This window comes from Carassius carassius, chromosome 26 (genome assembly GCF_963082965.1).
Source record: "Carassius carassius chromosome 26, fCarCar2.1, whole genome shotgun sequence".
Classification (NCBI taxonomy): domain Eukaryota; kingdom Metazoa; phylum Chordata; class Actinopteri; order Cypriniformes; family Cyprinidae; genus Carassius; species Carassius carassius.
Window position 1 is genome coordinate 8,925,190 of NC_081780.1, and position 13,237 is coordinate 8,938,426.

The window sequence follows — 13,237 nt, forward strand, 5'->3', positions numbered from 1 at the left end:
ATGATCAAAATACAAAAAGAAAGATTTACCTGTCCAGCAGAAATAAAGCCATCAAGGAGTCACTTTTCAGCCCCTTGAGTTCCCTCAGTTCTCGCCATCGCTGGAAAGCCACGCTGATATTAACTCGCGTTTTATTTCTTTGTTTATCCAAAGACTTTTTGTTCATTGCCTTTTCTTGTACTGTTACTGTCTTCCTTTTTTTGCCTGGTTTGCCTTCACTAACTGCATAGGCTGGTACTGTGAATTTTGCTTGCTGTTTCTCTGCCATTGTTTTGGTATTCCTAGGATCCGTGCCTGTTGAATTACTCAAATCAAACGTGCACGCGCAAGTGGGCAGGTCATGTGTGGCAAAAGGGTGGTTGCCATGGTTGCGAGAGAGTGACAGTCGCCTAAGCCAATCCTATGTTTCGTCCCGAAATGGAAATAATGAGCTGTGTTTAATACAGATTAAACGGTCTAGAGTCACTCGATTTTTATACTCTTTTTATCAGAGTACTTACATTTTAATTATGCATTGATATATAAAGTTGTTTATACATGTATTACCTACCCTGTCTTTAATATGAAGGGCCAAAAAGGTCATTCAGCATAGTAGATAATAGTGTAAAGTACACTAAAACTCATAGTACAATCAAATGTACACATTGTAGGGAAAAAAAAATACTTGAAAGTGCCTCAAGTTGAAGCAGTATACTGTATGCTGTTCTATCATCCAAAGTGTTCGATTTAGCCTCTGAGGGCACAAACTGGTTGTCAGCAGGAAGTGAGACACTTCCTACAAAAAAATCCAATCAGTCAATAAAACCTTATATAATCTAATCTGATTTAATTTAGAGAAACTATCTCTGGTTCTGTGCGAAAATGATGAATCGGTAGAATAAAAATTATAAATCAAAGTTGAAGACATCTTCATAGTTTAAGTGTAAAATGCAAACATTTCAAGCTTATTTTGATATTATCCAGAATTCTATACCAGCCAAGACTAATCTATTAAACAAACACACACACACACACACACACACACACACACACACACACACACACACACACACACACTGCATACTTGACTTCTTGTTCTAGGAATGCAAGTGAAAGTGGTTCAAAAGCATGAAGTAAATGTGATGTGTTGAATACTATGATGAAAACTATGTCTTCTAAAGATTTATCTTGAAATGAAAGGACTGAATGTGATTCTTTCCTAATGATGATCCCTGCTGTGCTTAGGCATTACTGAGAGCGTCTGGCCCCATTAGAGCAGATATATACAGACCGGGTGCTTCAGAGCTCAGATGTGTTTAGGAGGAAAGAGCAGATAGAAAGAGACAGTGATCTCATGCGCATGATGCTGCTGCTGATGGGAAGTTGTTTTTGTGACGTATAATGCTGTCAACTTTGATGTGAATGACTACCTCAAACATCATAAAAGCGGTTGTATTTTGTGTTAAATGCCAAGACATTTTATTTGAATTTTTCTGGTGAACTATCCCTTTAATCTCTGGCTTTATGTCTACAGCTAAATGTATTTCCTGGAAATTGTGTCCCTGCTTTCAAAAAGGGATTGGATGGCATGACAAGTGTTACATCATAGCAGATTTTGAACTGTGTAGTGCTAGTGATATCAGCACATACTGTAAAAGCTCCTGTTCACCCATGTACAGCATGTGGACAGATGACCACAGTTTATCTGAGCGCCGAACAGATGGGACAGAGAGAGCAGTGTGCCAGCCCATCCTTTCCTCTGGTATTAGCTAAAATAAACTGTGAAAAGAGATTTTATACAACAAAGTGTAGAAATAGAATAGTAAACATGTTTAAAAAATGTTATGCATTCATTCTTTCATTCATTCATTCATTCATTAATTTAAATAATGCATGTAATACTTAAAAATAAAGTATGGTATATTATAAGCAAAAACTGAACTGGTACTGTTTTGGAAATATATTTTAAAATGATCTTTATTTACAAAAAAAGTTCTTGGCCCTTTCCTCCATATTCTCTCAAATAAATTGTGAAAGAGATTTCTCAGAACAATGTCTTAAAAAATTAGAATAGTAAATTAATTAATTTATTTATAAATAATTTTATTTTATTAATTTATTTAAATAATACATGTAATACTTTAAAAAAGAGTATGGTATATTCTCAACAAAATCAGAATTACTTTTTACATTTTTAAATGAGTTTTAAAAAATGTGTTACACTTAAACATATAAATAAGAACCAGCTATTAATTATCCTATATTCTGAAATAGAACAGTAAATATTTGTAAAAATCGTTCCTAGTCATGCATGCCATTGAATACCATGGTTATGCACAGGGACATGCATATAGTTATTGCAGTTTATTTTATTTATTTATAAAGTTTGATATTAACAAAAACAGAATTCATACTATTTTAGTAACATATTTTTAAAGTATCTTAATGTAAAAAAACTGCAAGTTCTAAATACGAACAATCATAGCAACAATAATTGTCATTAGTAACAATGCTGGAACACTATAAATACTCCTCTTGTTGCAGTGACTGTTGTCATTTTTCTTGAGTCATCTTGTCTGGTCATTAAGATACTTCTTATCTTATACCTCTCTTAGAGGAGATCTTTTATGAAACACATGTCCCACCCCCTCAGTCTCCCATTACTGATGGAAAGAGAGAATAGATTTTACACAAGAGGACATCACTGAGGCAGATTATAAAGTCTGATCAACAGATTGTGGGATATTTGAGAGCTCTTTACAACCAGTTTTGAATAAAACATAACGTTCCCCTGTTACAGTCAGACATGTGATCTTGGAAAAACGCTGCAGGAATGAAGTCAGACTTATGACACTTTCCTTCAGAAACCATTCTGTCATTTCTGAAAATTCCCGGCTGCTTTTTAAATAATTAATGGTTTGTAGTAGTTTCTGAGAGCTCAGTCTCTGTCTTCAGTATTTTTGATTATATACATATTTTGGCTACATTACAGTAGAAAATTGCACAATTACCTTTTGTACTTCTTAAACAGTAATTTTAGCCTTTGTGTGCTCTATATTCTCCTGAGCTCTGTATTTACTGGAATGAGAAACTTGAAAAAGCAGGCCCTCACAGGAGGATTTGATTACTCTAGAGTCTAGACTATATTTCTTTTAAGCTTCTAAGTATATGAAAAATATTTTGAAAAGGATCTGATAGATTGATAGATGTGGTTTTGTTACTGCATTTTGTAAATGCATTGTGAATCGTGCATTAATAAAATACTTTTTTAATTTATTGTTTTGTTTTATTTTATACCATAGAACACATCACAAAATATGAGTTAATTAAATTGCAAAACCCTGATTTAAAGCTCGTATAACTCTTAAAAACATTATATCCTCTAAGTATATAAAAACGTTTATCTGGAATTATGACTTAATAATTTATTTTATTTTATGAATGTTTAACTCTTTAAAACATCACAAGTATGAGTTAGATACATTGTGAAAACCGCTTCTAAATCTGAGATCAGAACAAATTTTCCCAAGTTTCCACATTGGGATTTTAGAGTGTGTTATTTATGTCTAAAGTGAATAGCTTTGCTCCGAGTGGTTCAGGTCACACTGTATTTCCAGCTTAACTGAACTATAAACAGCATAAAGCAACAATACTGTTTGTGAGTTTCCAGACAGGAGCTTGCTGACAATCAGCAACTTCCCAAAGCTCAGGAGAGAAAGAACGCTCTCTCATTCTGCTGTCGCTGCAAGAACGAGTGACCCTTTAGCTGTAGATAACCTCACACCAGCGCAGTGCTAAATGAAGTTAGCTCATTTATTTAGATAGTAACGCTATGCCAACTCCCACCAGTGACCTTCTGAAACAATGAGAGCTGTGGTTTAGCATTATCTTGCTTCCGAAAACGTCAGTTGTTGGTTTTTGAGCACAACAACCCGGTAATGTCTAGAAAAAATGCTAACAGAGCAGTTCAACAAATAGCTTAAAGTTAAACGTTTGACTTTCAGAAGACAAATTTGTGTTTTTTGGGTTAACATCTATAATGAAATCCATGCTGTGAAGCCAGCTCAGTTTGTTCAGATAATTGAATCAATTTACTTGACTCATTGGTTCTACTTCATTTGTGCTCTTGCAAATAAGCCAAAGCAATGTTTTTCATAAAACATTTCAGTAAACAGGGATTCTATGATGAATTAAAATGCAAAACAAAACAGCATATTGTCTAGAGAACAGATATGAGCTTGTAAACAAACTTTAACCCTAAAACTGTAAGAGCGTTTAGCATGAAGCAGCTGTATCATCTGTTTTTCCACTATTTTATCTAATTCCCTCTTCAAGGGCTTCAGACTTTGGTGTGAAAAGAGACATTTAATCATGTCCCCTCTCATTTGGCCTGAAGGCATCCTCTGCTAGAGTAAAGAGCGCTTCATTCTTTTCAGTCTTCAATGACAGCGGAGAGCTGTTGAGAGGGCTTCTCTCAGTAGTGTCCTCTCCTTGGATTTACATTAAAAAGATGGATGGGTTTGGCTGAGTTTTGTGTTTCTTATAATAGGCATGTGTGTGTAATAAGTGTGTTGCCCTGGACACGGAGTGATCATTAAATTAGCAGCCCGGCTTGATCTCTTGACTCAGGTCTTCTTCAGAGTGAAGGAGCTGTTGAGAAGAACTTGTATTATTAGAGGAAATAAGTTTCCCATGTACTCTTTCTGAGAGTACATTCTTCAGATGGATGTGAACTACAAAAGAGAGAGTTTACAAACACATTTCTTAATCTTGCCAATTAAATTGCTTTTAAACTGGCTATATATTTTACATTCAATCTTTTTCGATTTCATGTTTTCTCTGAGATCAGCTTATTAAGAAAAGTTATGTTGCAACCCTTACTATCACCAGAAAAGTTTTTTGTGTACAAGTAAACCAGAATTCTTCATTTGGAGATAAACTGAATTTTTTTTTTTTCGATCTAGCTCAGTCTGTTCGATTAAGGTGTTAGCAGGAAGGCTTTTCAGTCCGTTTGAGCCATCAGTCTGATTACAAATGAATTGTTTGGTTGCATGTAAACGAAGCCATTGACACCCATTTAAAATCCATCCTGCTATAGAGACAGAGCACATTTAGGCCACGCCCACCCAGGGGGGCAACGCTCTCCATTGACTTTGTATTGTGTGATGCTTCCTCCTTGTCATTTCTGACTTATAACAAAAACAGAACAATGCCTAAAAGCTGCTGTGTGACAAGGTATACAGTAAATAAGCTAAAACCCCCAGAACTATGTTTTTATAAGCTGTCCACTTCAAAAAATGAGCCTTTAAGGACACAAATAGTTGTAGATGTCAGTATTTCACGTTGGGTCATTCAGTTGGATCATTTCTTAAATGTCATTTTTTTAATAAGATTCGGGAGGAGCGCGTCAGATACTTAGCCTAATCAACACAGGTGGACCATAATCAAGTAATCAATCCCATAGTATAAATATCGCTGACTTACCTCTATCCATTGACGGTTTATCAGCATCCCTCCTCCACCCCCATCTCGTCACTTCAAGTTCACTTTATAAATAGACGGGGAAGGGGGGGTACTCTAGGTTCGGGCCATTCCCGAGCTCGGAGCCCTTCCCCGGACAGCACGCCAAATACGCATTCCATACCTCAGCTAATTATATGTAAGCGTGAACTATTGAAATGAAAGAAAGGTAAGGAAAAGGGGATCTGACATAGACCAATACAATTTAGTTTCTCAATATATCTCTTCCTTTTAGGTTCAAATAGGGTGATGAAATAATCTTTTGACATCGTTAAAAATAATGAATGTTTCCTGTCGACGATTACGTTTCCCGCCAGTGGCCATAGTTCGCAGAGTAATATGACACATTGTGCTCTACTTTTGTGTCCTTAAACGCTTGTTTTTTTGGGTCGACAGCTTATAAAAATTTAGTTCTTGGTTTTTTTTTACTGTACACCTTGTCACATAGCAGCTTTTAGACATCGTTTAGTTTTTTGTTATAATTAAGAAATGACATGGAGGCAGTTTCCTGCAATACAAAGTCAGTGGAGAGCGTTGGATTGTCAACCCCCCCTCGGTGGGAGGGGTTTTCAGATTATGACTTGTGTTGCTCTGTCTCTGTAACAAGCTCCTGAACTTAAATCGGCAGATGCATGTGTGCTGAAAACAAACAGATGATATCGTTCACTGGTGTGGATGCTAATATCTTTATCTTTATAGTTATCGTCCTTGGTGTGAATGGGGTTAAATGCTAAAAAAATAAAATAAAAATCAAGACCAGACCTTCTGCACAATTTTTTTTTTATTTAAATCTGTCAACTCAAATCTGCAGACTGGTTCTGACATTAACCAACTAGCATCAACTTGTCCAGGCTGTAAATTGGGGCAAAAATGTGTGCAGAAGTGTATTCCAGCCTTTAGGGCATTTATATTAGTGTATCTAGTTTTTATATTTGTAAATCATATTAATGTAAAAACAGTATTTAAGGGGGTTTACTGTATTTTGTGGATCCATGTATGTCTGCAATGTTTAATACATTCAGAGTTTATTTTGAGTCTCATTATCATGGAAATATCCCGCCCTGTTCAGAACAAACACTCAGAAAGACCCTCCCTGACCTGATGGATATTCTGTTGATGGTTCTCACACTCTATGGCCTTGTATTCACATGTGATAGATGGAAATTTCATTAAAGGGATTCACGCACTTACAGTATTCAGAACTAATAGAGGTTTCTGTAGAAAAAGCAAACATTCTAAGCTATGGTATGGTAACAGACAAAAGGTTTGTTTAATAGGTAGTTTAAATAGCTAGAAATGAACTCAAATATGAAAAAGGTTAGTTTGGCAGCAAGGACTTCTGATCTCTCTTCTTGTGAAAGAGAATAACCACTTGTCAACACAAACAACAAGTTAGCCAAGCCCACAAAAGGCAGCAGTAGGATGTGGTCAAAACAAACCCATATGAATGAAGTCCTTTGATTGTAAGGTATGGTCCCTGTTCACTTTTTTTTTACTGTAGAAGTCCATTCATATGTAAATGATGTCGTTCATTTGCATATATTCTTCTCAATTTATGCAGGGATTATGCTGAGATGAATACTAAAATAGACTGGTTTTAGATAAGCCTGTGGCAACATTTCTCTTGCTAAAAGTGAATCTGCATAATAACTTAAGAATACTAATTTAAGTTATGTGAATAAAGTCTCTAAATATAAAATATTTGCATACACATTTAGAAGTATATGGGAAATTGTTAATAAAAGTCTTAGAGCATGTGACACATATACTCTTTAGTGTGTTTACGAATGATACGTATGACTCAGCAGTAACCAAATCAGAGTTTTCTTCAGTTCTGTGAGACCAGGAAGTTACCCAGAGCTATTGGGAAGTCTAATTATGCCAAGACGCCAGAGCTACAAGTCAGCATTTAAAGCAAACAAACTTTTATTATTTAAATTTATATAAATAAACATTCATATTTGAAAAAAATATTATTTAAAGATGTAATATTATTAAATTAAAAATAATAATACTTCTTATATAAAAAAACATTTGTCCTCACACACTTTCCTTATCAACAAAAGTGGCTTAAGGCCAAAGGAAAAACAAAAACAAATCTGAGACCTATTATGAAAATTTATGTAAAAATGAAGAGACATAATTTAATTTTTCATTAGTTTGTCTTAATTGAGCTAATTTAACCAGAATGTTAATAGCCTGAATTCAGGGACAACATCTGTTGGTTAATTCATTTAGTCATAAATCATGCATTATTGCCAGAGAAAATGTGTTGAACATGCAATGATTAGAATCGATGTTTGTGCTGTGCAAATTTGTAATTTAGACAGACTCTAGATGACTGCACATCTCCACCATATGACAGCACAGACCTGAATCTAGACTTTGTCTTTGTTAGATCTCATAGTCTCATTTTAAAAGGCACAGATGTCAATGTCTACTACATTTTTTTCACAGATTCTTATGTTCGAGAATAGCTAAAGGTCAAGCTGATTGCATGGCAACAGGAAATGTGATTGACAGTTTCCATTTAAGACAGTGTCACTGTCACTCTTTCTGTACTGCAATTGACCGGTTCAGGTTTTTCCAAAGGGCGCTTAAGCACATACTGTCACCATAGCAGCCATCAGACACGCTGTGCACATTGTCTGAAACACTGAAATGTGGTAAATCTACTTGTCTTTACTTGGGTATTGAGAGAGTCTTGCCTTTTCTTGTGTTAAATGTGTTAATAGGCCCTTGAATTTCTTTACTCACTTCTGTCATTATTTTGACTGTAGTCAATGGACACTGGTTTCATTTTTAATACTATCTTATCCACTCTTTTTTAAATTTCATTATATTTTATTATTATTTTTATGACTTTTAGTTTTGTGTTGTTTTAGTTTCTGATTTTGTTTAGTTTTTAGTTTAGATTTTTGCTTTCCTTCTTTTGTTTTGTTTTGCTTTGCTTTTTTTTGTTTCCTTCCCACGGTTATTCAAACGGGGAATAAATTATGTACAGAAATGACATTATCACTAACTTTGATCTATCGCACTCTCAAAAAAAATAAAAGTATCGTTATAATCACTGAAACTGTATACACTGCAAAATGAATCCCTTACTTACATTGTACATACATCTCCACTTTGTTGTTTTTGATGAGAGAATTTGCGGAATTCAGTCATCGAACATGTGCGCATTCAACAAAGCTGATGAGTTTCAGCGATGACTCATCTGAACGTCTCTGATTGGATATTGCATCTCTAAGCTCAACAGAATCGTGTGTGATTGGTTATAATGCGCAACACTGTAAAAACAGCTAAAATGAAATACGGTGTAACATGAGCAAATCTTAACTCAATGCCGCAGCGAACACTTTTTATTCATTTACACTTTGTTAGCAACAGAAGTAATAGTTTTAATTTGTTTATGCAGGGGCATTTTTGTCCAATTTAGTGGCATTTTTGCCCAATGGCCAGGGGAAGGCTAAGCTTTCCACATGCTCCGCCTATGCCTCTACTGTAGATCGCTGCCTAAACTGTATTTAGGAAACCAGTCCTGTGCATCACAGAGAAACATGATGTAAATTCCAGATTGTGGTATATGTGATACACTTGGTACATGTGATATCCAGAAGAACCTTGCTATCTTGAATGTTTGAATCCTTCACCTTGAGATAAATCTTTGGCTTTACAGACTCATGCTCTCTCTCGCTCTCTCTCTCTCCCTCTCTCTCTCCCTCTATTTAGGTGTATGATGTTGTCAAGGTTTCTGAGCTCATGAATTATGCAAAGCAAAGCCCATTTCCCTGACACAGCCTGCTACACAGCAGAATCACTGAGATAACACGCTCTATACCTACTGGCAGGAACAACCCATGCTAGTTCACTTCTCTGACAAATTATACTCCTTCCTCACTGAAAACTTTGCACAGCCTAATTCTGCTCATATTCTTTACTTGGGTATATATTGTAAAAAGATTGCAGTCACTCATCCATCATAATCACAATGTGTTTTACAGTGGTTGTGATTCCTGTGTAAACATATTTATGCCACATGCCAAGGTTGGGAAACACACCTTTCATGGTATAGCTTCTAAAAGGAGTCTCAGTTAGCTGAAGTAATGCAAAAGTAAAAAGTGTTGCAACTTTACATTCTCCAATGTTGATTGTTTTATTTTATGAAGAGCATTTCATTTTTAAAACCACACAATGTTTTAACCCATCTGAAAAGATTTGCTTAATTTCCATTCAGTGCTTGCATAAAGCTGAACAATAAAACAAAAGGTTTTCTGGAGCAAGAAAGGCATGTGTTTTGTTGTTTTTATGTTGTTTTTTTTTTTTTTATTCTTAACCCATCTCTGAAGAAACAGACAGCAGGCTGTGTAATTTTGTGCTTCAGCCATGTGTATTGACATCCATATGTCAGTGCTGAGGGTGCTGCCATCACAGCATTCCCGTCTCTTCCAGCTGAGTGCCCTCACATGTCTCTGTGTATGTCAGGATGATCTGAGGCAATGCCAACTGTCCATCTCCACCACGGATTCCCTAATAAAGATCTTGCCATCTATTTGTGCTTTTGCTAGCATAAAAGGTCATTGTTTTTCTATTTGTTTTCTCTTTCAGTCTTGCTTGCTAATCGTGGATGCTGCTGTATGTTTGAATGATCACACTGAGTGCGAATCAGAAGGCCCAGTTGCTTTGACCTGGAGGGGAAGGATTTTGATGTAACGCACCCTGCCATGGACAGGAAGAGGAGTTGCACGCTCTGTGGAGGAGCTGTGATGCTGCTGCTGCTGGGTCACATGACCACTGCATTAGAAGTGCCTCTAGACCGTGAGTATTGCACAGTGAAAGAAAATTAAATCTAATGTGATGTAATAAAATGTAATAAATCCCACTAATGTAGATATAATTTGACAGAAGTGCTGAAAAAAATCTAGTTTTCTACCTTACCTATTTTAAAATTAGAAAGAGATTCACATGCGATTCTGTCTGGGATTTTCTAAGACATTTTTAGACAAGATCAGAAATAAAATTAAAGATCCTCAGAATTTCAGAATTCAATTATTAAAATGGAAATGAAGTAGAGTATGTCACTGTAAGTCATCGCAGTGTGCTTCTCTTTTCTCAGCTGCTGCTCCTCTCTAGAGAAGTGTTTGACAGGGTGTTAAGTCAGCATCACTACTGTGTAAGCAGAGTAATATACATGGACTTTTAGAGAGCATTGGTCATCCTTTTCTATCACTCGCTCTCTGGCTGTGATAATCAACTCTATGAATTTTTGATATATAATATACGAGATATATGAGAAAATTATAATATATAATTGATATATATATAATATGTTTTATATACTTTTATATATTATAATTTATATAAAATTATATAAATAAATATAATAGAATATTTTATTTTATTTATTATACAATTAACAAATGCAAAAAAGGCTTCTAACACTAGCTTGCTCTATTTCTTTCTAAACTTTTTTTCTTTTTATTTATTATATAATTACAAAAAAACCTTGCTACGTGTACTGCTTTAAGCTGACTGAGACTTGTACAAATATATAATTCATTCAAATTATCCTTAAAACATTAACATGGTTTACACAAATAAATTAAGCAGCACAATATCAACATTGACAATAAGACATGTTTCTTGAGGACCAAATCAGAATATTATTTCTGAAAGATCATGTGACACTGAAGACTGGTGTATGGTTGGTAAAAATTCAGTTTTGCCATCAAAGGAATTTCATAAATTTGAACATGTATATAAACTTTTTTTAAATAGTTATTTTAACTGTAATAATATTTTAAAATATTACTATTTTTACTGTATTTTTGATCAAATAAATGCAGCCGTAGTGAGCGCAAGAGCCATCTTTCGAAAACATTCAAAAATCTTACTTTGGGGTTGGAGGAAAGGAAAAACACTTAAGACCACCAGAACGAATGATTATTCATGTTTAAATACATGGGTAAAGAATGAAGCACCTTTTTCCAATCCAGAATTTTCAAAATCTTCTATAGTCTATAATGTCTATAATGCATGAAGCACCATTGTTAGGGTGTTAAAATCAATGTATCATTGACAAACAATCAGCATCATTAGAACTGCATTAGGAGAATGGCATGAGAGTTGCATGATGGGTAATGAATGCCCAACACACCTCCTGAAGTTTCACTGAGGGAACCTGATTTTGTTTGATCTTCTCTTCTCTCTTCTTCTCTTACACTAATTTGAACTCTTTTACTCTCTGCTTATGTATTTCCTGATTCATTTGGACAAAAAAGCTAAAGTTCTGGAGGGATGTAAGTCTGGGCACTTTTGCTGTGAAATTTGTTGTGAATTAGGTCTACTTTAACTTGTGTCTTTTGCTTTCTTCATTTTGAAGTGTTTTATGGGTTTGATTTGAATATTAACATATTTATCCTTTATTTACCATTAATCACCCAAATATAAAGCTGTATGTAAATTATAGCACTGATCTGTCATGCCAACAAGAACTTTGTGAACTTTGAACTTTGTGTGCGTGCTGCATGCTCTTTGGTTGTTTGTCTCTTTGGGCTTGGTTACACTGATAAACTAAAGCTGGGCACTTTTATATTTTTAGATATTTTCTTGCAGAATCAGTTTCTGCAGAGGTGGTGCATCTGTGCTGGTTTGTGCCAAGGTGTGTGTGTGTGTATGTGTGTGTGGGAAAATGAGATGCTTGTCTTCACGCTGGTTTCTGTGCTTCAGTGCCTCAGCCTCCCACAATAACTCATCAGTCCCCAAAGGATTACATCATCGACCCTCGGGAGAACATCATTATCCACTGCGACGCCAAAGGAAAGCCTCATCCCAGGTGGGTGTCACTTTGAATCACCATGGTTACCGCTACTGCAGATTCCACCGCTGTGGACGGATGCTTGGCGCTTAACACCTACCAGTCTTCCTGAAAATTTTCTCAAAATGTACTCACCCTCTGTCTATCCATGATGTAGGTGAGTTTGTTTCTTCATTGAAACAGGTTTGTAGAAGTTTAGCATTATATCACTTGCCCACCAGTGCATCCTCTGCAGTAAATGGTAATCCATATGACTCCAGTCTATCAACTAATGTCTTGTGACACGAAATCTGTAATAAGTCCATCATGAAGAAGTTTTTATATGAGTTCTCTATCCATAATATTGCATAATCAGGAGAGAAATATGCACAGATTAAGAACTGTTTACAAGCGAAAACAGTCCAAAACAACTCTAAACAAATGTGTTCTGGGATTTTGATGTGAGAGGACAACAGGGGGGCACTTTTTCACCCGAGGATGCATTATTATGGATTACGGGGTTGTATTCTGAACAGAAGGAAGGGTTTATTAAGTTAAAATGCCTAAATGATGTTTTTATTTCTTACAATCATGCAGCTTTTCACTTCACAAGACATTAATTCAACAACTGGAGTCTGTGAATTATAAACAGATTATAATGTTTTTATAAAATGTAATGTGGAATTTGTGTAATGATTGGATTAATGCTAAATTCCTTCAAATTGTAGTAAGAGACTCATTTACATCTTGGAAGCCCTGAGAGTCAGTACATTTCTGCACATTTTTTTATTTTTGGGTCATAAAAGCATCCTAAAAGTGACTTGTGCACAATGATGTAAGGCTTTTGAATTTAAACAACAGCATTATGTGTAGAACAGACAGTAATTTAACTTGTTTAAGATATAATGGCATTCATTTTGGACTGTTTTTCACACAACGGCA

The 13,237-nt window shown here is 35.3% G+C and overlaps 1 protein-coding gene across 12 annotated transcripts in view; it reads left to right on the forward strand.

Moving 5' to 3' along the window:
- nrcama (neuronal cell adhesion molecule a) overlaps nt 1–13,237 on the forward strand; it is a 49,371-nt gene that overhangs the window by 16,374 nt on the left and 19,760 nt on the right. For 8 of the 12 annotated variants that reach the window (XM_059511047.1, XM_059511042.1, XM_059511049.1 and 5 more), the window contains exons 3-5: nt 10,108–10,317; nt 11,781–11,798; nt 12,229–12,334. In XM_059511047.1, coding sequence (XP_059367030.1) covers nt 10,224–10,317; nt 11,781–11,798; nt 12,229–12,334 — 218 coding nt within the window. In that variant the 5' untranslated portion in view covers nt 10,108–10,223. The remainder of the gene's footprint in view (nt 1–10,107; nt 10,318–11,780; nt 11,799–12,228; nt 12,335–13,237) is intronic. The other 4 variants (XM_059511044.1, XM_059511050.1, XM_059511041.1 and 1 more) reach the window with 1 other exon arrangement.